At 38.1% G+C, this 27,420-nt stretch overlaps 1 protein-coding gene across 7 annotated transcripts in view; it reads left to right on the top strand.

Annotated features, from left to right (window-relative positions):
- FNDC3A (fibronectin type III domain containing 3A) overlaps positions 1–27,420 on the top strand; it is a 113,623-nt gene that overhangs the window by 45,808 nt on the left and 40,395 nt on the right. For 6 of the 7 annotated variants that reach the window (XM_010835717.1, XM_010835714.1, XM_010835711.1 and 3 more), the window contains one exon: positions 18,949–19,025. In XM_010835717.1, the coding sequence (XP_010834019.1) occupies positions 18,949–19,025 (77 nt within the window). Of the gene's footprint in view, positions 1–15,995; positions 16,115–18,948; positions 19,026–27,420 lie in introns of those variants that run through there. The other variant, XM_010835718.1, reaches the window with a different exon arrangement.

The raw sequence follows: 27,420 nt of genomic DNA, 5'->3' as shown, positions 1-27,420 counted from the left end.
GACCCCATGGACTGCGGCCCACCAGGCTCCTCCGTCCATGGGATTTTCCAGGCAAGAGTGCTGGAGTGGGGTGCCATTGCCTAGAGAGGCTCAAAAGACTCATTTTGAAATATTAATGAGTCTTGTTTTTTAAAATGAAACATAATGGATCATCCATTCATAAATTCAGCCCATTTTAGGTTAAGTGAATGATTCATCCTGAGTACTTTGTGTAATAGTCCCAGATTGTCCCTAAATGCTATTAAATGTTACTTTTCAAGAGAAACTGTTATATATGACTTGGTTAAGAGAACACTGCAATGTTTATGCTAAAAAAGGAAAATTCAGGCAAATTAAGTTGTCTTCAATTCTTTATGTTCCTAGTGAATAAAATATTATTGTTAAAGTTGTTCTCTTGAAAATAGGAAATCTCAACCAGTTCAGTGAGTTCTGTTTTTTTTTAAGTGATAAAAATTTCAATTAAAAAAACTTTAATGAGTGGTGATGGCAAAAGGAATGTAAGACCTAGAAATATAATTGCGTAAAATAGCTAGCAAGGAAATGAGAATCTTAGTCCTAGAGCCATAAGAATCTCAATTCCACCACAGCCTCATGAGATTGGAAAAGGACTCCAGCCTCCAAATGAGAACACACCCTAGCCAGTACTTTGATTTTCACTTTGTGAGACCCTGAGTAGAAAACCCAGTTTATACAACACACGGATTTATGAACTACAGAACTGTGGGCTAATAAATGGGTGTTTCTTAAAACCACTAAGTTTGTGCTAATGTTAAAAGAGCAATAGAAAACTATGACAATTATAACGTGAACATTTTTTCTCTCATGCGTCATGTTCAGAGGTCTGTTAGTATTTGTATGGAGTTCTTTGCCCTATAGGTAGTGAAGGAACTCAGGTTACTTCCATCTTGATCTGCCATCCCTAGAATATTACACTCGTCTGCATGATCCATGGTGGCTCACCACCAATGTTCATGGCCCAGACAGAATAGAAAAGAGGAAGAGAAGAAGAGATAAAAGATATGCCCTCTTTCTTTAAGGACATACTTTGGAGATTATACAGGTAACTTATGCTCACTGGCCATAGCTTAGCTGCTCACGTCTAACTAAATAAGAAAACTAAAAGTTGCCTTTGGATGAGGTGCCCATGGATCCAGCTAACACTCAGAAGATTATTACTATGGAAGAAGTGAAGAACAAATACCAGAAAACAACTGATAGATGCTACAGGCTATTTTAAATAATAATAATAATTGAAAATCTTCAAAGATCCTCCAAAAAATAATTACAGTGTTTGCTTATGGAGTGGTGGTGCATAAAATTGGGAACAGGGATGAAGGGAAAGTTTTTCTTCTCTTCTTTTTTATACTTTTTCATTTTTGAATCTTGTAAAATATAAGAATTGTATATAAGAACCGCCCCCCTTTATTTTTACCCAAAAGATACTTGTCTACCTTCCCTCAGCCACATTTTACCTGTCCCAATGTGATTAGTATTTCTCCACTGTTCCTCCTTGTCCCTCTTGAGATTTTCATCATTTGGAGTTTGTTTAGTCAGTGACCTCAGCCCAGTGGAGGCCATGTCAAATATATATATACACACACACATATATATATATGTATATACACTGCATATACATATATATATATATATACCTTAAGTATATAAGGTATTTTTAAGTATTTGATACATTCTGATATATTTTACAGTAATAGAAAAAGGTCATTCTACTCTGTTGTCATCGCACATGCACAATATTTTAACTACTTTTTAGGCCATATCAGTACTTATTTTGTGAGTTTTTAATTATAGCAGAGCCTTACTACCATTTATAAAGTTGAAAGCATGGAGTAGTACATTCTGGATTTGAAATACCTATTTTGCCAGTTGACTTTCTAATAAGTTGAGTACTGTTTATATGAAGCAGCTTCTTCCTAAATGAGGAAACCAAGGCTGATGATACTGTAATTTATCAAATGAATCTGACTAGCTGTATAAATTGGGGAAAGTGAAAATGTTAGTTGCTCGGTTGTGTCCAACACTTTGCAAACCCATGGACTGTAACCGCCAGGCTCATCTGTCTGTGGAATTCTCCAGGCAGGAATACTGGAGTGGGGTTGCCATTCCCTTTCCAGGGGATCTTCCTCCCCCAGAGATCGAACTCGGGTCTCCTGTATTGCAGGCAGATTCTTTACTATCTGAGCCACCAGGAAAGCCCTTGAAAAACTGGAGAAATTTTCACAAATAGCCACATTAGAGAGCTATACTTTCTAACTGGATTTGATTAAAACTTGTCACAGAAATCTGTTTAAGTATGTATTATACCTAACTGACGGAGAAGGCAATGGCACCCCACTCCAGCACTCTTGCCTGGAAAATCCCGTGGACGGAGGGCCTGGTGAGCTATAGTCCATGGGGTTGAGAAGAGTTGGACACAACTGAGTGACTTCACTTTCACTTTTCACTTTCATGCACTGCAGAAGGAAATGGCAACCCACTCCAGTGTTCTTGCCTGGAGAATCCCAGGGACGGGGGAGCCTCGTGGGCTGCCGTCTATGGGATCGCACAGAGTCAGACACGACTGAAGCGACTTAGCTGCAGCATACCTAATTGAGTAGTTTCATGCCCTTTTGAGCACGTTACTGTGAAAGTCGCTTAGTCGTGTCCAACTCTTTGTAACCCCATGGACCATAGAGTGTATGGAATTCTCCAGGCCAGAATACTGGAGTGGGTAGCCTTTCCCTTCTCCAGAGGATCTTCCCAACCCAGGGATCAAACCCAGGTCTCCTGCATTGCAGGCAGATTCTTTACCAGCAGAGCCACAAGGGAGGTCTTTTAATAAGCACATTAGTCCCACATTGATTTGGATTCAAATTTCTTTACAGAAATGTTATTTTCCATATTTGTTTCTGTAACTACAAGTTTGGCCTTCCTAAAGCATGACTTTTTTTTATTACTATGCTAAAAACAAACTAAAAAACCTTGCCTTCTTTCATTTCATACAGCATAGGACTCTTAGCCTTATTTTCTAGGCACTCCACCAACTCATTCCAGTCTTTCTTTCTAGTTTTAGTTTCAGAAATTTCTACTCCAGATATACTAGAATTAGTAGATACTCCAGTTTCTACCCCTGGAGAAGAGCATGGCCACCCATTTCAGTATTCTTGCTCGGAGAATCCCCATGGACAGAGGAGCCTGGTGGACTTCAGTCCATGGGGTCGCAAAGAGTTGGACACAACTGAACGACTAAGCACAGCACCAGTCTCCATATATTTCTTACAGAGACCCCTCTCATACCTTTGTTTACATTGCCCCTTCATTGAAAATTACATAAGAGTGTGCATTCACATGTGTACACACAAGAGCTTTCTGAATTTTTTGCAATTCTTCAAAACGCAGTACAAACTAGTTCCCCATCTCTTGAGATTCTTTCTGACCACCCCAGGGTTAAAAAGTACTCCTCAGTTTCCTTTTCCATTCATTGTCTGGCCTATATCTCTAACTTGGCATATGTCTTTTATTGATTTATATGTCACTTACTGGTTTTTGTCTTTTTTCTGTTTTAGAGTCCACCACTAATTATGTAATTGAGTTCTCATTGTCTGACAGCATTGTGGTGTGTACAATTAATCTTACTTAAACCTTAACAGAGTGAGAAACTTGAGGTTCGTTAGTCTCATAGCTAGTTACTGAAAGATCTGGGACTCAAAGGAAGGTCTTTCTGGCTGTAAAGATTAAAATTTTCATCCCTTCACCAAGGGATCAGACTCAACAGGGAAGTTTAAACATGCAGGTGTCTAGACCCACATTAGCCTTTCTCAAATGATTATGGTACAGACCATATTGTGTCTAGATCTCCTTTCCTTCCCCGTTAGTACCTGGAACTGTCCCTTGCATTTATAGAAACTGTAAATGTTACTTGACTTATTTTAGGAATAAGCAACAAAGTTGTCTTTATTTCAGCACTTATTTCTAACTGCAAAACCAATGCTCTATAGAACTGCAAGTAATGGTTAAAAGGGCAGAAAGTGACTTATAATTTAATTAGCATGTATGATACTATCTAATGGTTATTGAACAATTACTGTACCAGTTACTTTTGTAAACATTCTGAATGTAATTAATCTATTTAATTCTCCTATCACCCCTGTGAGATAGCTATTACTGCCTTCATTTTATGGACAAGAAGACTGAGACCTAGGTTAATAACTTGGCCAGTTTCGGGTGACTGAACAGCTGAGCTGGGACCTGAACTCTGGTAGTCTGGCTGCAAAATCCACACTTTACAGCCATTTCTCAAACATAAGTATCTGAGATGGCACTCTACTCATGACTTAACAATAGTTAGCTTCTCTCAACCACATACTTTTTTCCGAAATATTTTCATATATTTACTACAAGTCATTCAAAATTCTATTCTAGAAACGGGAATGTCTTATTTCAAAAGATCCAAAACCAAATTACTATACCCTAAGAACTTTATAGATTCATCTCTGAACCCTAAGACCAACCCTATCAAAAAGTACAACATAGCTTTATGTATGTTGTACTACATGATGCTAGGGGGAAAAAAACCCTCTTACTTTTCATTGTAAGATATAATTTTTTCCTCAGAGCACTGAGAAAGCATGTTTCATTTCATTTATTGATCTTCGAGGAGAGAATCTACCATAAGAAATTTAAGGAGTAAATAGTACCGTATTTTATATATTGGGATTCCCTGGTGGCTCAGACAGTAAAGTGTCTGCCTATAATGAGGGAGACCCAGGTTTGATCCCTGGGTTGGGAAGATCCCCTGGAGAAGGAAATGGCAACCCACTCCAGTACTCTTGCCTAGAAAATTCCATGAATGGAGGAGCTTGGTGGGCTATAATCCATGGGGTCGCAAAGAGTCAGACACGACTGAGCGAATTCAAACTCTCTAAATACTAGAATTTGAAAAGGTTCTTTTTCATTTATACTTGAGAAAGATCTTAATTTTTATTACCCTAAAATGATGGGGATGGTTGACAGGAAGATTTGTATCTTTCAATTCTACCTTCTCATCTTTTGGGGAAGAAATTTTCATCAGTTGGATTTAAGTATTTTTGCTAAAGATGATATTATTAGAGTGTTGATTAAGCAGTCTAACTTAGTATGGTGTAAGGTATATGCCTTAAACTTTAACCTGGGGCAAGGTGTTCTTGTTAAAATACCTTTCTGATTAACTGAAAACCAGAAAATATTTTTCCAAATCATGTAACTGAAAATATTTACAAAATAAACACTTAAATTTAGCCTTAGTGAACAGAATGTACTGAAAATAATTTAGAATCTTCCAGTGCCCTAAATCATTATAAGCATTAAAACTGTATGGTGGTATAGCGTAGATTATTTAGAAGATTGAGTTGCTGAGTAAATTGCTGAGTCTAGATTAGGATATTAGGTTTCATTTAAAAGCCATTCTTTTATTTAGCAAATTATTATGAACTCAATATGAACAGTTACTATTCCAAAACTCTGGGGATTTACTGGTGAGTAAGATAGACCCTATCCCTGCCCTCCACAAAGTTTGTGATCTCATAGGGAGATTGTCAGTAACATGAGACAAGGGCTGTGGTGGAGGAAAACAGGAAGGGTGCTATAGAAGCTCTGGTAGGAACATCCAAACCAGCCCAGGGACTAGGAAAGACTTCCTGAGGGACACACAAGGATAAGCTCTGGTTTTGCTTTTTATTTCCCCAAAATGGAAGATTAAAAAGATTATTAATTAGTAGTTTTGTTTAATCAGGACTTGAATCTTGAAGTCTCTTTATTGATTATACATTACTGAGGGTGTCAACATAATTAGCTTTTTTGTAATAAGGAAAAATATTACTTTTAATGAGTACATATGCATCAAAAGTAATTTGAGCACATTTCCTTCAAGTGCCTGCCCCTATGTGGTAGGATTATAGGAATGTCTTTCCTTGTTTATGTTTTCTGTATAACTTGATAATTTTTATGAATATTAATTGCTTAAATAACCATATAAATGTTGTAACTCTTTTAAAATTTAGTCCTGATTTTATTTTATAAAATTTAGAGTTTGGGTTTTTTTTAAGCTGAGACCCTGAGCTTATTAAGGAAAATGGTGGACCATTTTGGTGCAGATAAGTGATTTTTTAACTAGTGAAAGCTAAAAATATGGGACATACCAAGCTTACAAGTATATAATATTAGTAATAGTCTGACAATTTTTGAAATCAAGGGGGTGGAAAAAAGAAATGTGTAAATTTGATACCATAATTTAGAACTGGCTTAAAGAATTCTGACATTCAAATGGACAGATGTGAACCCAGGGCAAAAACCATTAAATGTTGAGGATTTTTGTCAGCCCCAAAAAAGTACCAGTATAAGTAAGCTAGTCCGTATTTATGAAAGGAGAAGTGTTTGTTTGGATCCCCTCTATTTAACCAAATCATTCTGTGAAGGGATGCTAGAAAAGGAACACGTATTTACTACAGACCTACTTTGTGCTTTGCATTCTTTTTCTTAACCTTATGTCAGAATGTCTAGAAAGATCACTTTCCTTATTAAAAATAAAGACCAGACTCTCTAAAGTTAGCATCACTGGAAGGATCTCCTGGTGAGAAGAGCAACTGAATACAAACTGATACAGAGAGTTATCTTATTTTAGCCCTGTAGTGACTGCAACCATGAATTTGGACTCAGGGAAGTGTTAATTAAGCAGTCTAACTTAGGCATAAACATTTCTGTTTTTTTGCCCCCAAAGCGTAGCTGGGACAACACAAGGCTACAATCTTCAATGAACATTTATATAAAGTTATAAAGAGACTACCATGAATTAATTATATAATCTGATTTATATATCCTTTTACCTATTGCAGAGACTGTCCCAGGAAAAAGAAAAGATCTTTTCTGGTTCCTTTCTTTATATGGCAACAATATTGAATGTGATTTTTAGTACCTACCTAGATAATAAAGGGCTGGAAAAAATCATTCTTTCACAATTCTCATTTTCCTGTGTCACAGCAGTTAACACGAGGCATAATTTCATATCTAGTACAGACCCTTCTTATATTTATAAAAGTATGACTTTGCCTCTGACTGTGGTTATGGTGTTATATTAAGGCACATCCAAACATGCTGCCATTAACCGTAAGAGTCAGGCAACAACATAATAAGGGTGGTGGGAGAAGTTTTCCTTGCGAGTCTGTATTAGTTTCTCTAAGGCTCCAGAGGCAAAGTTACTGTCTGCCAGAGTCATAATTTTAACATACGACTCTGATCTCAAAATATGTGCAGTAACATTATTTAAGGATGTTGATTCACTTTTAGAAGGTGAACTTTAGTCAAATCCTGTTCCCATTATTTATGGATCAGCAAAGTTCTCTTGTCTTGACATCCTCTTCTGCTTCATTTTATCATATAATCCCTCAATTTTGGGGGGAAAACTCTTTTATCATTACAATGAAAGATCATATTTCAATATTTTACTTAATTTTTAGTCTTAATATGTTGGAATTTCTCACCATCCTGTACTCAGTCTCCCATGCTTGGGTGTTGCCAGAATACAGAAGATATGATACCTAAAAGTGTGTGCATGCTCTCTTCCTGGAAAGAGAATTTGCCCAAATCTCTAACTATTCTGAAGAACAGCTCATTCTTGACAGCCATTTGAAAGACTTAGACCCTGCCTCACAGCATAGTGGGGAAGAAAGGCAAGTAATCTACAGTTAAAACCGAGAGGGTGATATGTACCATGATGGAATTCAGTATCCTCAGATACATATTGGAGGCCAGAGGAGACATACCTAACCCAGCTAGGAATATTTGTTGAGTACAGTTCAAAGGGTTGCACGGAGTCGGACATGACTGAGCGGCTGGGCACACACATGTGCAGGAAAAAGCTTCCCAGGTGGCACAATGGTAAAGAATCTACCTACCAGTGTAGGAGACGCAAGAGATGCGGGTTTGATCCCTGGATAGGGAAGATCTGGAGGAGGAAACGGCAACCCGCTCCAGTATTCTTGCCAGGATAATTCCATGTACAGGGGAGCCTGGCAGGCTACAGTCCTTAGGGCCAAAAAGAATCAGACACGACTGAGTGACTGAGGACACAGACAGGCACGTGCAGGAAAAGATGATGATTAAAGAAATAGTTGTTTAGCCAAGAGGAAAAATAACTGAGAAATATCTTAGAAGTAGAAGGAATAGCATGTGCAAATGCATAGCACAGAGAAATTAGAGGAGACTGAAAAGGTATGAATAAAGAAATATCATGAAAAAGAAAAAAAAAAGAAATATCATGGAAAACAGAATACACTGAGGAGTATCTGAAAATGAGACTAAAAATGGAATAGGTGCTCAGTCAACCTGAAGTCAAACCCACGTCTCTTGCATTTCCTGCATTGGCAGCTGAATTCTTGACCAATGTGCCACCTGGGAAGCCCCATAGGGTGTGTTACAAATACCTTTATAGCATGCTAAAGAGTTCAGGTGTTATCCTGAAAGGAACAAAGAGCCACTGAAGGATTCATTTTAAGCAGGAAAATAGCAACAACAAAAGCAAATAAGTAATAAGGATAAGACCTAGGCACTCAGTGTGGATGGTAAGAAGAAACTAGAATGATTTACAGATTTCATAGTCAGTTGAGCATAAAAATAAATGACAGTGTCTTTCACTGTGCTGCAGCATATACAAGGAAGAGAAAAAAAATTGGTTTGGGTAGAAGGATAGGGATGATTAATTTATTATTGAGCATGTTAGGTTCAAAATGCTTTTTGGTTTTATAGCTCTTTCTCATAAGAAAGGTTTGTAATGTGTCTTAGGGCTCTCCAGGAAGTCCCAGTTTGATAACTGTTGGTAAGGGTGTGTTGATAAGAATGTAAATACAAACTCTGAGTTTTGATAACTTGAAAAACAAATTCTCTTTGATATAGCTATTTCACGTCTAGTAATTTATCCTGTTGACATACTGAGACATCTATTAATTATGTTTGTGCAGAGATGTTCATTACACCGTTGTTTGTAATAGCAAAATATTGAAAATAAGTTGAGTATCAGTAGGGAAATAGTGAAATTATGGGACATTGTTATGGTGGAGTACTGTGCAGCCATTAAGAGACTGGAGCAGCCTGTGCATATGCCCACATGGAAAGCTTTCTGAGCAAACTATATTATTAAGGTGCAGAACAATGTGTGTAGTGTACTGTCACTTGTGTTTTTAAAAGAGTAGACACATAATTGCTTTTGTATGCATTAAATACCTCTATTAAGATTTATACACTCGAAACTAACACAGCATGGTTAATCAACTATACAGCAATAAACGCAAAACTAACACAACAGTGTAAATCAGTTATACTCCAACAAACACTAAAACAACAACAACAACTCACCAGCCTTTTTTACGTTATCATAAAAAGCACCATTAGTTGAGGAAACAACATGAAAACAGGTGCCTGAAAGCTTGGGAAAGACATGGTTTCATGTTAGCCTGATTATGTCAAACAGTGATAGAAGGAAACACCTCCAGCTCTCATCTCCTTCCGGCCTACCAGTTCTCCTGGGAAGTGACAGTCCTTGAGGAGAACATGAGAAATGAGAAGGAAGGGTGATGCTTTACGTGTAGAGACCAAGTTCATTTTCAGAAGAACTGAATGTTGGAATGTGGCACATCTCCAGGGGTAGGTTCTGTTCCTGTTACAGGAGATGAAATCTCTAATTCCAGGTGGGTACGCATAATTCAAAGAGAAGGTATTTTGAAACGTGATACATGGTTATTCTTAATAAGCTATGTTTTCCAATCTATCTGTAACTATAAGAAATTAATATTTTGATGCCAATAAAACTGAAAACAGTAACTGCTCAAAGAAGAAGGTGACGGTGGGAAGAAGACTGAGGGAGCAGCAAACTCTGAGGCCACGGTGTAGTGCTTCAGATCTAAATCTGAGTGTTGTTTGTTAGGCATGCGTTATATAAAATACTTAGTGGTGGTGTAGTCTTCAAAAGATTGGTCTAAAGAGCCTGGCTACGGAGGCCATTTTCCAGATAACTCATGTGGCTGTTGGAGCCTTAACATATGTTTTAAAGGTCCAGACCTTAAACCACAGAAGCTGTGAGGAAACTTAAAGATAAATATAGAGTCTATATGTGGGAAATCTATAATTAAAATAAAAAAGTTAAACTGTTGTAAAAAGGACTAACACAAGCCTCTTCATCGGCAGCAGTCCTGATTTAATGCAGTCTGTACATGTTGGATGACGGGTCTGCCCTGCCATGCAGGCACTATTTTTTTTTTAACCTCTGTGGCCTTAATGTTTGATCCTGACAGGATTTGCGTCACTGATCCATATCACTGCCTGTGTGATGTCAGCATGTGGGTGTGCAGTTAGTGAGACCTAGTTAACCTCATGTGCTGTAGTAAATCCCAAGCGCCATTTCCTACTAGGATAACAAAGAATGATTCATGGTTGTTCACATTGGACTGGTGCTAAAAATAGTGATGTTCACAACCTGCTGCATCCATGCACATTAATATCAGAGCCTTAGTAGCTTTCTAAACAAGAGCCCTAAAAATAACTCTTGTTTAGAAGCAGGTGCTTGCTTGGTAAACATATCTACTGTTTTCTATCTATATACAGCTTGATTTAGTGCTAAAGATAGATTCTAACCATAGTATGATAGTCATTCTTCATCCTTTTCCTACTTGATATGCTTGTCACTGATACATCTGAATGCTTAGCAAGTCTGATTATAGAAATTTTTAGTTACCTGTACACAGATAAATGAAATTACCCGTAATTCTGAATCATCCTTAGACCCCTGATTTTAATAGTCTACTTCATCCAGCCTTAAAAAGGAATAATAAATTTTCAAGGAAAAGAAAGGCCCCTAAAGCAGTGAATAATAATTACCTTGATCTTTTTTCTTTAATCTCCTACTTCATTCTTTTCCCAAATTACAGTTGTCACACACTTCTAATGCCCAGGATTAGTGTTAGAGTCCATACTTTCAAGGACCTTTCAGTAACACTAAGAAAAATATATGATAAAAAAAAACACATACAATCAAATTACAGTCGACTAACTCAGTTCAGTTCCAAGACTGTATAGGCTTGTGTTGATTGCCAGCCTCATGTGAATAAAAATTATCAGGTGTTTTGTAACCTTAACAAATAAGCATCACTTATTAATAGGGTGACCTTATGTCCCATTTTGTCTAGGACAATCCCAGTTTATTCCTCTCATCTTGATGTCTAACTGGTTTAGCATTTGTTCCAGACTTTTCATTTTTTAACAGAGTATAATTAATAGTTGCATTAAAATAAGCTCTGATGTATATGATCGGCCATCATTTTGTGCTGCCAGTTTCTGCCATGATCTCCTCTAAGCAGCTTGTCTATCTCTTGTTTTTACTTTAACCTGTGATTATACTTAAAGGCAACTAGAATAAACCATTTTTCTTTTCGTGACCCCTGTCAGAAGCAGGTGAAGCATGGCAGTTAAGGTACCTAGTAGTAGAGCAGAGTGGTCTTTGATAAGGAGGGCTAAGGACAGAACTCCTTCCAGTCTCCTGCCGGTGGCCACAGCAGTATGTGTTGCTCATGCCCCTGATGGCCACTTGGTGTCACCAGGCCTCCAGTAACCCTCTGCAAACATTGAGGCAGTGTTGAGAAAATAAAAACCATGAGCCTTTTGTTTGTTAAAATTGTCATATAATCAGGTACAAAAGGGAAAATGAAAAATGTATTCACCACTGCACCTGTAGTTGAGGATAGTGAGGGGATAGAGCCAAATCTTGTTAGGAGGGTACTGAAGACAGACCTCATGCTTCCCAGGTGGCGCTGGTGGTAAACCAGACAGGAAAAGAAGTACGTCAAGGCTGCATATTGTCACCCTGCTTATTTAACTTACATGCAGAGTACATCATGAGAAACGCTGGACTGGAAGAAACACAAGCTGGAATCAAGATTGCCTGGAGAAATATCAATAACCTCAGATATGCAGATGACACCACCCTTATGGCAGAAAGTGAAGAGGAACTCAGAAGCCTCTTGATGAAAGTGAAAGAGGAGAATGAAAAAGTTGACTTAAAGCTCAACATTCAGAAAAGTAAGATCATGGAATCCGGTCACATCACTTCATGGCAGATAGATGGGGAAACAGTGGCTGACTTTATTTTGGGGGGCTCCAAAATCACTGCAGATTTTGATTGCAGCCGTGAAATTAAAAGACGCTTACTCCTTGTAAGAAATGTTATGATCAGCCTAGACAGCATATTAAAAAGCAGAGACATTACTTTGTCAACAAAGGTCTATCTAGTCAAGGCTGTGGTTTTTCCAATAGTCATGTATGGATGTGAGAATTGGACTATAAAGAAAGCTGAGCACTGAAGAATTGATGCTTTTGAACTGTGGTGTTGGAGAAGACTCTTGAGAGTCCCTTGGACTGCAAGGAGATCCAACCAGTCCATCCTAAAGGAGATGAGTCCTGGGTGTTCATTGGCAGGACTGATGTTGAAGCTGAAACTCCAATACTTTGGCCACCTGATGCAAAAAACTGACTCATTTGAAAAGACCCTGATGCTGGGAAAGATTGAGGGCAGGAGGAGAAGGGGACGACAGAGGATGAGATGGTTGGATGGCATCACCGACTCAATGGACATGAGTTTGGGTGGACTCTGGGAGTTGGTGATGGACAGGGAGGCCTGGTGTGCTGCGGTTCATGGGGTCGCAAAGAGTCGGACACGACTGAGCGACTGAACTGAACTGAACTGAAGCAGACCCCAGTAGAGGAGGAAGTGGAGATCAGATCAAGACTAGAAGGGGGGAGATAGCTTTAATACAGTGTGAAAGGACAATGATTCTTCTGAAAATAGAAGAGGTGAGAAGAGTTTGTAAACAACATTGAAAGAGTTCAATTTTATGCTGAGGTATGTAGTTGAGGTTGAATTGGGGGACATCCTTAAAGAGTGGTGGGGATCTCTGATAATCCCTGTAGAAAACAGCATATAAGTTTATTAGCCAGGAATAAATTCATGAAAGGATTCCTGAGCAGTGCTGATGGCTGAGTTAAGGTTGGATATAATTAAATTCATAAACATGCCAGCCCACATAACATTTGATTTCTACAGTTCAGGTCTATGAGAAAATAATTAAATCTGGTTTATTAAAATTGGGTATTTTTAGTGAAGGCAAGGTAAAAGGAAGACATGGATGGGAAAAAAGATCAGGCCATGAAGACACAGGTGGATCAGGAGAAATAGGAGATCACTATGAGGAAGACCTGATGTCGTAGAAGAAAGACAACTTGTGAGATGATAGATACAGTGACCAGAGACTGAAACATGAAAGTTTTAACATTTCAAAGATGAGATCCTGTAGTGGAACTCTAAGTGATAAATTCTAAGATATATCATTGAACATGCATTACTCAAAACAGAAGAGTTCAAGAAAGGTATAAGTTAGGTTTTCTTGGACACGGAAGTCGTCTTGCTGATGGGCAAGAGCTGGGAAAAACACTGTGAACATGGTGTGGAAGTTCTCAATAAATGACAGCAGTGAGAAGGGGCAGAGGGTGGTGTGTTACCCTGTATTACTATGGCATGATCTCAAGGGAAAAGAAACTGAAGCATGAAACAGTAACAGCAGTGGCGCTGGGAAGCAGCCCTCCGGGTGTCTGGAGCCTGCCTCAGGAGGGAAGGAGAAGCCACTGCTCCCACCAGCTACTGGAAAAGCTGTCCTGGAGGCGAGCTGGGTTTCATTTAAAGAAAGCCCATGAGCAGGTGTTCTGTGAAAAGGTTGAGGATCTAGGGGAATTTATAACAAGGAAAATGTTCCAGTGAGCACAATGGGAAGAAATGAGAAGATCATCCGTTAAAGAAAGAGTCAAGAAACGGAAACACAGCTGTGTGAGAACATGAGCCAAAATGAGGAAGTGGGCTGCCGGGACTTGCTTTTTGTTTAGGGGCTAAAGATCAGAGGCATGGTTGGATTTACTGGGAGCCTGAATCCAACATTTATGAGAAGATTCTGTTGAGACCAGAAGACTTTTAGGTATTAAGCTATGCTCTTCAGGGCAGCTTTGCCTTTTAGTGAGACTTAGAAGGTAATAATTATCCTTCCCCACTAGTGAGAATGATACTTCAGTGTCTTATCTCCTCTGAAATGTCTGGCATCTATTTATTGAAACCTCCAGGCTATCCCTTGCCAGTTCTTTTCCAGCTTTTTGGAAGACTGAGTCTTTGAACATGGTTTATATATGTTTAAAATTTGCCTCATTGTGTGCTCTTGGCAAGTTACTTAATTGCATTCTGCTTCAATTCCCTTACCTATAAGTGATGCCTATTTCAATTATTGTGAGGATTGAGTTAACACATGTAGAACATTGAATAGTACCCTGTCCATTATTACTTTCTCAAACGTGTGTGTGTGTTCAGTCATGTCTGACTGCGACCCTGTGGACTGTAGCCCGCCAGGCTGCTCTGTCTATGGAATTTTCCAGGCAAGAATACTGGAGCAGGTTGCCATTTCCTACTTCAGGGTGTCTTCCTGACCCAGGGATTGAACCCATGTCTCATTTGTCTCCTGCATTGGCAGGCAGATTCTTTATCACTGAGCCACTTGGGAAGCCCCGTAGTGACCATTCTTATAATAATAACTATCATTTATTAAGTGGTGCCAGCCAGTGTACTTGGTACTTTAAATTTATCTAGTTTGATTCTCACAACAATGCTATGAAGTTGATTGTTTTAACCATTTTATAGAAGGAAACTGAGTCTCAGAGAAGAGCAGTAAATTGCCTTGCTAATAAACATTGATGCTGTTACTAAAACTTACATCTTTTGATGCCAAAATCCACTTTCTTTCCACTGTTCAATTTATTACAAATCACATTCATTATCATTACCTGTATATTTGTATTAGCTATAAATAAATTTCCTTTACACAGCACCATAAAGTAATGAAAAGCCCTCCAAAGTTCTTACAGTCTTATTCCCCTCTCTTATAACTGAACATTTAGTCTTCTTCCTGGTCTCTACACATGCTTGAGTAAAGTAAGCCCCAATCATGACCTGTCTTTTCAGATTTCATGAGCATGAGTGAGAATACCATCTACCAAGTATCTGTATTAGTGTCCAGGTTAAACCTTTAGAAACAACAAGAAAAAATCAGAAGAAAAGAAAGTAAAACCAGTAATAAAAAAAAAAAGGTAGTGTTTATTAACTTGAGATGTTAAATGCCAGTCTGAAATAGAAATCCCATGCTTAAGGAACAAGTTGATCAAGCCTGTATTCTGTATATAATTCTTTTGTGTACTGTGGGCTTTCCTTAAGGGTTGCCCACAATACACACAAGAATTTTAAGGGATGAGTATGGAGAGTGCATCAAGTTACACAAGGACATTTAGGAGTGAATCTTCTAAATAAGTGTTATATGTGTCCTAAAATTTATAAATGAAAAGCAGCCGGCTGGGGTAATAAAATTTGAATTAGTAGATAGTGTGTAGGGCTTTCCAGGTGGCTCTAATGGTAAAGAACCCATCTGCCAATGCAGGTAGACTAATGAGACGCTAGTTCGATCCCTGGGTTGGGAGGATCCCCGGGAGAAGGGCGTGGCAACCCACTCCAGTATTCTTGCCGGTAGAATCCCATGGACAGAGGAGCAGAACAGGCTGCAATCCATAGGGTCGCAGAGTCGGACATGGCAGAAGCGACTTAGCACACAGGCCTATTAGTTATAAGAGGAAAATGAGAACAAAGGGAATTATTTTACATCAGATATCTATGTTTCCATGAATATCTTGATGAGCTTTTGAGTTGGTTCATAAAGCAGTCTGAAAAATTTCAAATTCGGGGCAGAATCAGTAGAAATCTTTTAATCATTTACTGTATGCCAAACACTGCCAGAGGGAACGCTTGCTTTCTGCCCCCCCCTTCCTTTTCCGCGGGTCACTGCAGGTCACGTGGTCAGTGTCACGTGACTCGGTCAAAGGATCTTTTCCTCGTAGCTTTGCAAAAAAAAAAAAAGCAGCAGCCGCGGTTCTCCAATTAAAGCTGTTAACGTGTACTACGCTGTTTCCTTGTTGGATTTTCTTGTTTTCTGCTGCTACTGTAAAAACAAAATGAGTGGTAAGATTTACTGGTTTTGAACCTTCTGCTTTTATTTAAAAACGTAGCAAGTATTGTATTACTCTGAAGTCATGCCGTGTGTTTTTTCAATAGATGCCAGATCTGTCTCTGTAAAAATTTTACATTGTGGCCATGTAGTTATAAAAAGATTAGACTCTGTTTAGAGCTGGGTTGATTTTATATTCCACAGAATATTCCTTTCCAGAGCCTTTACTAGGATTTTCTTTTTACAACTAAAATCTGCAAATTGGCATCAGATTATTTGGAAGCCATTGTGAAAGCTTGCTTGTGAGAGAATGTGTGGCACGTCAGCAGCCCGTTGCATGTTAAGAATTTGAACCCAGACAGATCTCTCGTTTTGTTTTGTTTTTTAATCAAATGTCTGCTAATGTCTGCTAATAAAGAAAAAATTTAAAAAGAGTTGACATTTTACTAGATGAAATACCGTCTTTACTAAATCATTGATGGCAATTTTTAAGGAATTGAGGCTTCTCAAATTTCTTAAGGCAATTGGTAAATAGAGTTGTTTACTCTTATGCAAGATTTTAGAAAAGGAAATATGCCCTTAAAAATCAATAGGTATATGATTTGTGGTAGATTTTGCTCAAATCGTATATATTGTTAAGGAGTTCCTTGGTGGATCTACAGTGGTTCAGATACAGCTACTCTCCTGCCAGATGTGTGTTTAATGGTACAGTCTGTAACAGACTTAGCTTCTTCTCTGGGACAGGAGCTCCGTCACTGCCCTTAATCAAGAGTTTGTAGTTAATCTTTTCATACCTCCTAAATTAAAAAGTATTGTTGGAACTAAGGTGATGGAACTGCATCATCAAGTAGGTTTTGAAGTTTTGCTGCTATAGACAGGAATAGCAACAGAAATGGTGCTGTAAATATTGTAGTTCTAAGCAACAAAATAAATACCTGCATTTATTTTGTTCATACAATGGGAGTTTTATAGGTTGTGTTGCATGTTACTTCACACCAGTATTTTAGATATTAAATAATGCTATACATGAAGTGTGTGTGTTTTTTGTTGTGTTTTGTTTTATTTTTTTAAGAAAAAAATATAACCTTGTACCATTTTCCCTCAGGGTTAGAAAATTCACTTGCTAAAGTGAAAAGATTACTTCATAGGGATATGAGTTAATGATTATTCCTGGACTGCAACTAGTTATGGGTTTACTGCTGGTTTATTTGAGATTAGGTTTGTTTTGAGCTCTCTTCAGTAATCACACTTAGATATAATTAAAGAATAAAGTAGAATTTTGTACTACTAAATTATAAACACTTAGCAGCTTTCAAAGTATATTATGGTTTGAATTGCAACTACTTGGTGTTTATATATTCATATCTTTCGTGAAAGAAGAGCAACCCAAAGCAGTTATGTAGTTTTATAAGTTTAAATGTAATTGGTAATAATTTATTTTTTACTCTGATGGCTAAAAAACAAAAGCTTGTTCTGATAACTTGAAATAGGGATTAAACTTGACCACATATGCAAGGAACCAGTCTCTGGCACATACAGTAGAAACACAGTAAAGTAATTTCCTTTATTAAGATTATAGATAATAGTTTTCAGTGAATTCTCTTTCTGGTTCTCAGCTAAATTTCACACATTGTGAATAATCTCTAAGCCAGACCTCAGGATTCGGAAAGCTAGCTTGCTATAGTTTCTATAAATTAGCTAACAGAAGTAAACTAGCATAACTTTAAAACTGCTGTCATTTCTTGAGTCCAGCATATAGAAGGTGAAAGGTGAGTTTTGGATGAAGCCTCTCTTGCCTAGAGGTGTAAAGCACTTCACAAGTATTGTTTAGTAAATTTATAGGTAATGTTGACTTAGATGTAGAAAAATTTTGTTTTTGTTTTCCAAGGATATGAAAATAAAGAAGGCCTTACTTGTTCTTAGAAGCATCAGAGCATATTTCTTAAAGCTCATTACATCAGTTGCTAAAAAATACATAATACTTCAGTGTTTACTAAATACATAGTAGAAATATATCCTTAGATATGAAACAACTTTTTAAAAAGTTGTTGGGAAAGGATATTACTATAAAAATGAAAGGAAATGTAGAATAAGACAAGCTGAGTTTTCTTTTTTTTAAAAGGACTTTTCAGTGTAAGAAACAAAAAAGGTGTCTTTGGGTAAATACTTGTATATTCCATTTTTGTAACGTTCTCAAGCCCCTAAAGGCATGACTTAACGCATTACAGGGTTAAAAGAGATTTTTAACCCTAAGAAAACAAGTTCCAAATTTCTAACTATTTCCTCTTACTGCTGCTTCCTCTTGACTTTTTCTTGATTTTTCGTATTGTTTTTTCAAATTTTGCCTTTTGTATTTTTCATTGATTTTATATGCAAAGTTTGGTTTGATTTTCCAGTGGGTCATTGTTTCTTAATTTGCACAATTTGCACAGGAATTACCTGGGACATTTGTAAGTACACCGATTCAAGATCCACACTGCAAGCATACTAAACAAGAATCTCTAGCTCCCTGACCAGGGATTGAACCCGCAGCCCCTGCAGTGGAAGTGCAGAGTCCTAACCACTAGACTGCCAGAGAAGGTGTGCTTTAAAAATCTCCCCAGGTGACTGTTATGATCACCAGGCAGGTTTGAAAAACACAACTGTAGGTAAAGAGCAGTCAGTGCCCTTTACAAGATAAACATTTCTATTTTAGCAGGCGAATCATCTGAATTTCCTTTCATGGTTATACACTATTAGTTTAAGGGTTTAGTTTAAAATGAAGAATTCAAAATGTAATTCAAATTGCTTTCCATTTTTGCTTGTTAAGTAACCCAGGATTAATACATGATTTCTGTGATCTGTTCAGGTCCTGCTCAGGTTCCAATGATGTCCCCAAATGGTTCTGTGCCTCCGATTTATGTGCCTCCTGGCTATGCCCCACAGGTATGTTTTGTGTTACTTTTGTCTATATGTGTGTGTGTGAGTGATTGTAACGTTACTATTTAATGCAAACAAAATTTAGGTGCCAAAGCTTATTACCCAGTATAGTATATCTTTGGTAAATCTATTTCAAATATTTTAGCACATTCAGTGCTATTTGGAAAGGAGGAAAAATTAAGTTAATAGCACTCAACATTTGGCCTTGTCTTTGGGTGTTGAATTATAATAAAGAATTAATTTTAGAGTTTTTTCTCCTTGGATATATGAATAATATAATTAATATCATAAGGTTTAAAGGCACCCATGCTAACATTTTAAAATTAACCATTTACTTAAAAGTAATCCAAGCCAGTGCATCCAACTTCTTTTTTACACTTGTTCACAGGTGCCCATGATCATTGCATGGCACATTCTGGTCTGTACAAGAGAATTTAGACCTGTAGACCTACAACCCTAAGGGCTAAGGGGATCAGTATTACCACACACCTGTAGCTCTTTCTTACATACAAGTTGAAAAGCTCTGACTTAGCTTACTTATTTGCACAGGCAAACTTAGTAAAACTGTAAAATCTATAGATGTCAATATCTGCTACTGAGATCCTACGTAGTCAGCACTCATTGCTTCAAAAGCTTTTTGGAAATAGCCAGTTTCTTATCCTAGCACTGAATTTATACTTGAAAATTGTTTTAAGATGTATTTATTTATTTAAATTATGGCTGTGCTGGGTCCTCGTTGCTGCACGCAGGCTTTCTCGAGTTGCGGTGAGTGGGGCTGCTGCTCGCTGCCATGTGCGGGCTTCTCCTTGCAGTGACTTTCCTTGTTGCAGAGCACAGGCTCTAGGGGCACAGGCTTCAGTAGTTGCAGCACACAGGCTGCATGCGCTGTCCCGCAGCATGTGGGATCTTCCCAGACCAGGGATTGAACCCATGTTCCCTGCATTATAATAAGGCAGAATCTTAGTAGAATATATTAATATATTAAATATAATTAATGTATATATGATTATATTAAATATATAATAATTATATTAAGGTATATCTTAATATAATAAGACAGATTCTTAACCACTGAGCCACCAGCGAAGCCCCTATACTTGGACTTTTCTTCAGAAAATTCCTCTCTTATATCCTCCCTGATTATGCCAAAATACTGGTGGGCTATTGTGGTAGTTTCACTGGCCACTATGTGACGCCTACTCCACTATATGAATGACAGCAAAAGAGGACCATGATGCTGGGGAGAATGAAAATAGTATGAGAATTAGAGTCAAAAAGCTGGATCCATATCATGTTTAAAACCCTTGCTGGCTGCATGGCCTTGGACAGATTAACTTCCTTGAGCCTCAGTGTCCTCACTGTAAGATAAGATGATAACATATATGAGATAACATAGTTGAAAGTGAAGAAAGAAATGGCAGCTCACTCCAGTATTCTTGCCTGGAAAATCCCATGGACAGAGGAGCCTGGCGGTCTACAGTCCATGGGTTCGCAGAGTCAGGCACAACTGAGTGACTGATACTTTCACTTTCTTTCATATTTGAAAATACTTTGTAAGCTTTCTAGAAGAATAATCCGCTCATTATTTCTGCTTTTGTTTAGCACACTGACTCCTTAGCCTGCCTGCCTTTTTTATCCTACTAAATCTACTCTCTGGTATACACTACACCAAAGCCTTCTTCCAGCATAATCCTCTTTGACCTCTAAACATTTGTTAAAAACATAGTCATGTATAGATGGGAGAGTTGGACCAAAAAGAAGACTGAGCACTCAAGAATTGATGCTTTTGAACTGTGTTGTTGAAGAAGACTCTTGAAAGTCCCTTGGACTGCAAGGAGATCCAACCAGTCAATCCTAAAGGAAATCAATCCTGAATATTCATTGGAAGGACTGATGCTGAAGCTCCAATACTTTGGCCACCTGATGTGAAGAACTGACTCATTAGAAAAGACCCTGATGCTGAGAAAGATTGAAGGCAGGAGGAGAAGGGGACGACAGAGGATGAGATGGTTGGATGGCATCACTAACTCAATGGACACGAGTTTGAGCAAGCTCTGGGAGATGGTGAAGGATAGGGAGGCCTGGTGTGCTGCAGTCCATGGGGTTGCAAAGAGTCCAACACGACTGAGTGAGTGAACAGCAACAGTCCTCTTTGACCTCTGAACATTTGACTCTTCCCTGGTGGCTCAGTGGTAAAAGAGTACGCCTGCCAATGCAAGAGCCTTGGGTTTGATCCCTGGGTCAGGAAGATCCCCTGGAGAAGGAAATGGCAACCCACTCCAATATTCTTGCCTGGGAAATCCCATGGACAGAGGAGCCTGGCGGGCTACAGTCTGTAGGGTCACAAGGAATTGTACACTACTTAGCAACTAAACAACATTCATATGATTTACCCCAGATTACCCCAGATTTTCTTGAAGTAATGCTATCCTGATTCTTCCTACTTCTCTGTTTACTCCTTTTCAGACCTTTCTCCATCTCCCTAAAGAGGATTACATAGTTTTTTCTCTCTAGCATAGCTCAGTTTAACAAACATGTTGAATGGCATCATGTGCCAAGCTCTGTATTGGGTGCTAGTGACATAAAGATGATTAAGACATTATTCAAAGGCAGTTGTAGGAATTCTGCTGTTCTCTCAGCTAACAGTACCTTTCATTTTTATGGCAAATTTCTACTCTTCTCAATTCACTCAGTTATGACCTTCTAGAATTAACTTTCCTTGAACCTTTTCACATGCCTTTCTGTTTGGGTTCTCATAGCACATTATGTATATCCCTCTTTTAACAAATTTTTCACATTGTTTAGTTAATAAATTCTCTTTCCTGAGAAGAGAAGATTATGAATTCATACAGTTCCTGTATTTAACAGTAGTCAACAGATATGCATTGAGTGCTCTTACATGTTAGGGACTCTCAGTGCTTGAATAAAAAGAGGCAAGGACCTCTGTACTTCTGTAGTTTACATTCTGTGGGAAAAAGGAAACAATAAGCATAATAAATGGGTAAATTGTATAATGTATTAGGTGGTGAGTAAAATGGGGGGAAAAGAAAGAAAACGGAGCTAGTTACATTTTAAGATAGGGTTGTCAGACTAGGCATCATTGGAAAGGTGCCTTTGAACTAAGTCCTGAAGGACATTTGGGAGTTAGCCATGCATTTATTCAGGGAAAGAGGATTCTGGGAACAGAAACAGCTGGTGCAAAAGGCCTAAGATGAGAGCATGCTTGGGAACAAGGGGGCCGTTGCGGCTGGACTGAGTCCTTAAGGCACAATTATAGTAAACATGAGGTCAGAGAGATAGTAAGACTAGATCATACAGAATTCTCATTCATCTTTATTTCCTCAGTGCTGAGTACAGTGCCTGTCATGTATTAAGGGCTCAATAAATACTAGTAAATCAATCAAATGGTCATCCAAGTTAAGATTCTGTATCTTTTTTAAAATTTATTTTGCCATGCCACACAACATGTGGAATCTTGGTTCTCCAACCAGGGATTAAACCTATACCCCCTGCATTGGAAGCACAGTGTTAACCACTGGACCACCAGGGAAGTCCGAAGTGCTGTATTTCTAGGGCAAGAGCCACTAAAATAATCTTCCTATATAACTTCTTGAATTTGTTCACTTCTGTGCTCATTAGTTGGCTTGTCCACTCAGTGCGGTCTAGATTTCTTGACACATAAGGCCTTAACGTGGTTCTGTTCTGGTTTGTCTCTGTACCCTTCTTTTGATAAATGTAATCACCTATCTATTTTTTCAGCCAAATATGACTACTCATATGCTCACTTGATGTTCTTCTTTCTCCATGGTTTTCTTAATGCTGTTATCCGGGAAATGTTATTCATTCCCTCATTTCTGCCTTTTGAAATTCTACCCATCTTTGAGAACCTAGATCAAGTTATTTGTACCATTCTTTAGTTACATATACGTACCTGATACTATAATTGTGTGTCTATATATTCTCCTTAAATGGGATTTTAATTTCCTTGAGTGTATGGAGGTACCTTTTATTATTTTTGTTCTGTAGTAACTCAAATACAGTATGTATTTCATAAATATTTGTCAAATAAGTGAATGAACTTTAACAGTAATCATTGTCTCTAGGAAATGTACCATTTTTAAGCACACAGTGGTAATCCAAAGACAAAAATCTATTCTCATCATTATTGAAATAATTTAAGTACCTAGTGTGTAAGAATGAATTCTAACATTTTGACATCACCTTTGAAGTACAACCCCTATTGCCTGACATACACAATTTCTCATGTTAGAAAATACTTACCAAGAGCCAAGTTCTCGGCACGGCTAAGAGCTTGGTAATTGTCCAAAATTTGACGCATAAGCAAACATAATTATATTAGCAAAAATAAAGCTGGGAGTTGAACCAAACATTAAGACACATGGATGGCTGTTATAAGGTGCATGTTGTATTCGGCTCAGTGGGAACTAAGGAGCACACACACTAATCCAGGAATAGCTGTCATCTGCAGTCTCTTTCTAGACTTCTGTACACTGTTCTCCCCTTGGGGCAGCAGTTTAATCAACTCCATCCCTGCCTTCTGTGTATCTGTTGCTGAAGGCCAGTGGTCGAAGGAGGGTCAAGTAATGTTTTTGCTATCAGATCAGATCAGTTGCTCAGTCGTGTCCGACTCTTTGCGACCCCATGAATCGCAGCACGCCAGGCCTCCCTGTCCATCACCAACTCCCGGAGTTCACTCAGACTCACGTCCATCGAGTCAGTGATGCCATCCAGCCATCTCATCCTCTGTCGTCCCCTTCTCCTCCTGCCCCCAATCCCTCCCAGCAATGTTTTTTGCTATACCATCATGTAATTCAGTACATACACTAACAGGATTCAGCAAATGTAAATATCCTAAAACATTTGGTCAGACTAGCAAGGACTGCAAAAACTAAAATCCAGTATGGCAGAAACTAACACAATGTTGTAAGGCAGTTATCCTCCAATTAAAAATAAATAATTTTAAAAAATTGAAATCCAATGTTGGGACTCTCTAGCTCTACCACTGAGGAAGTAATCATGCTACAAACCAAAGAGCATATTGAGGCCGAAAAATTAAAGATTCAAAAGATAATAATCTTAGATGAAGATCAAGATTTAACAAAGTACTTAAGTAGAAATGAAGAAATCATGATTTACCCAGGATAAATCAACCTTCAAATTTTTTGTTTGTATGAATGCCATCAAGTTTAGAAGCACTTATCAATAATTCACATATATTTTAACTTGATTTTTGAGAATAACAGGGTATTATATGTTAGGTAATTTGGGGATTCATTGGTTTTGTTTTTCTCATTTGCAATTTGCAAAGCCCAAAGTTGCCGTTAAAATTGCCAATTTTGTTATACTTTCTTTGCTTCTTTTATCTAAGAGTTCTATAATATTGTTAATTTATATTTGTACCTTATTTCTCTGATACTTCAGCATTCTATGTAGCTGTAATGAAAATAGTCAGTCTTAATTTTTTAGTTGCATAGCTTTTGTTATTGGATCAGAAAAATGGATCATCATTTTTAAAAAATTTTTATTAACCATCAGGTACTTGCAATATGATGGGGAAGCCTAAAGTTAATTAAAATTTTATGCATAAAGTAGTCCTGGGTGTTCATTGGAAGGACTGATGTTGAAGCTGAAACTCCAATACTTTGGCCACCTGATGTGAAGAGCTGACTCATTGGAAAAGACCCTGATGCTGGGAAAGATTGAGAGCAGGAGGAGAAGGGGACGACAGAGGATGAGATAGTTGGATGGCATCACTGACTCGATCGACATGGGTTTGGGTGGACTCCAGGAGTTGGTGATGGACAGGGAGGCCTGGTGTGCTGCAGTTCATGGGGTCACAAAGAATCAGACACGACAGCGACTGAACTGAACTGAAAATGTAATTGTTCACCAGAAGCTTAAATGTCAAGGAATATTAATTTTGCAAGCAAGCCAATGGGAAATGTATTTAGCGATAAAGAACAAATAGAGTTGTACATTTTCTGATCATTATTATATGGAAAACTTGGAAAACATGTAAAAGGGTAGGGGAAAAATTCCATTGAGTGTTATAACCCAGAGACACTCTCTGTAAACATTTAGTATGTTTCCTCTTAGCCTTTTCTCTAATTACAGACATAATTTTAGACATAACCTTAAGGAACTTGATTATTACAGTTTAACAAATAAGAAAGGGAAATTTATGAGTGATTTGACATACTGCATAGAGACAGAAATATGTGCCAGCTGAACTCAGACACCAAAGGGAGAAACAGTACAGTAAACAAAAACAGTGAAAACAAATGATGACACAGAAAGCATATGGTGACAGGTGTAGAAGGAACTTAGTTTCCTGGCAAATAATAACAACTTGTAGTCCCTAAGGGCATTGCAGCTCAGAATAACACTTGATATTTTAGTGATGAAGTTAATGAATTATCAAGAAAATAATGTAGACTTAACCTGAATGGGACTCCTGAAAGGTAATACCAAAAGTTCCTTCCTTCTGCCTTTCTGTAATGGCTCCTTGTCTCTTATGGAATGTGGGTTGTTATGGTGATGAGAGGGTACCTAACAGGGAGGGGATTGTAGATCTCATAATATGGGGAAAGGGCCTGTGTCAGCATCATGAAAAGTTTCAGATTACTCCTTTGAGCTGGACTTGGTATTTCACTGAGCCTTTATGTCAGCACACAGCAATGAGGTTAGTAAATCTTTCAAAGATTGTACAAACAAGTCTCATCTCAGTCTTTGTCTCTCCTGGAAAGAACAACCAAAACAGATGGACAGCAGTGTAAGAGACTGAAAGGGGATTTAGAGGTTTAGATGAGGATGAAAAGACACAGTAAGAGCTGGACAGAAAGGTTGTAGTCGCTTACGTTGCTGTGTGCTTGGTTAGATGTTGGATGAATCTGTTAGATGAATGGCCAGAAATATCTGTAATACTGTTCAATAGCTTAAATTTGGAGTTGTTCAGAATGATGCGATAGAAGTAGGTTGCTAGAAGTAGCAGGGAAGCAAAGGTTGTAGGAATTGAAGAAGTCACAAAACCCTAGTAGTTAGCTATTGTTAAGGGGGGTGGGAGATTTGAGTAGAACCAATAGCATTTATTTCCGGTCATATCAGTCATCAAACATTTTTTGAGCATCTGTCATACACTACATGTACCGTACCAGTTATTGGGGAGAAAACAGGATACAGAACAGATCTGTCATGGAATGTCCATTCTGGAGCACAATATAAAATATCAGATAGCAAACACAACCTCCTTTCTCTGCAGCCCCTCTCAATTACGTCTGTGTTCAGTGAAGGAAACAAAACAGGGCTTTTGTCTAATTAGATATTGCATGGTGTATGTGGTTAGGTGGTCAAACTGTGTTGATATTTCCATTTATCTCATCGTCTTTAATTTTTTTAACATAGACTATGGATTATATTTTACCTTTTTTTCCTTCTCAGAACTTGTTGATTTTATCTTAACCTCTGCCATCATTGTACCCTGTTGGTGTAAAATTCATTGTCTTGGCTATTTCTCGGCAGCTAGAGACTAGGCGGATAGTTTGAGGTCTCCGGCTTCACTCTGACATTACTGGCTGCTCAGATGATTTCTTGAAGTGGTGGAGTTCTCCACACCCTCTTGATCCTGATCTGGCTCTTTTTTTTTTTAATCTCTGTATCTTAGTGTTTTTTTTTTTCTTTTAATTGTAAAATACCCATTAAAAATATAACTGTTTTAAAGGTTCAGTTCAGTGGTATTAAGTACATTCACACTGTTGGCACTACCATCCATCCCCAGAACTCTTCTTGCAAAACTGAACTCTGTACCTTATCAACCTTAAAAATAAAATACATAGTTAACAGCAAAATGATGTTATTCATGAATAGCAGAGAAATTGCAGTGCAGGACATGCAAACTATGGCAAACCATAGGCAAGTTCCCAAAATAAAGAAGAGGACCGTTCTTAACGAAAAGGGGGGAGTTGGGAAGGGGTGGTTTTTGAGCAAAGTCCATTGGAGGAAAGAGAGTTGAGGGTTATGGCTGCTTCTGATTAGGCTAGTTGTGGTAGTTTCTCATTGGCCATACTAAGCAAGGAGAAAATTTTGCCTTCCTCCAGCTGGGGTATGTAAAGTAAGCTTCCTTCCGGTTGGGAAATGCAAGGTATGTGATTCCCGCTAGAGTCTGCAAGGGACAGCAAACAGTAGTGCATGAGAGTTTCCCCTCTTCAGGGCTTCCAGACTATTTTAAGTCAGGTTTCTTGTTGAAATCTCATTTCACAACCTTTTAAAACAATTAACTCCCCAGTCTCCCTTCCCTCAGCTTATCTGTATATTTGAAATGTTCTTATTCAGCAGAAAAGTGGTTTTAATTTCATAAGCAATTTAGCCATTTCTTTTTTAACTG

Source organism: Bison bison, unplaced genomic scaffold, assembly GCF_000754665.1.
Source record: "Bison bison bison isolate TAMUID 2011002044 unplaced genomic scaffold, Bison_UMD1.0 scf7180017864048, whole genome shotgun sequence".
NCBI lineage: Eukaryota > Metazoa > Chordata > Mammalia > Artiodactyla > Bovidae > Bison > Bison bison.
This window is presented reverse-complemented; position numbering and strand designations above follow the sequence as displayed.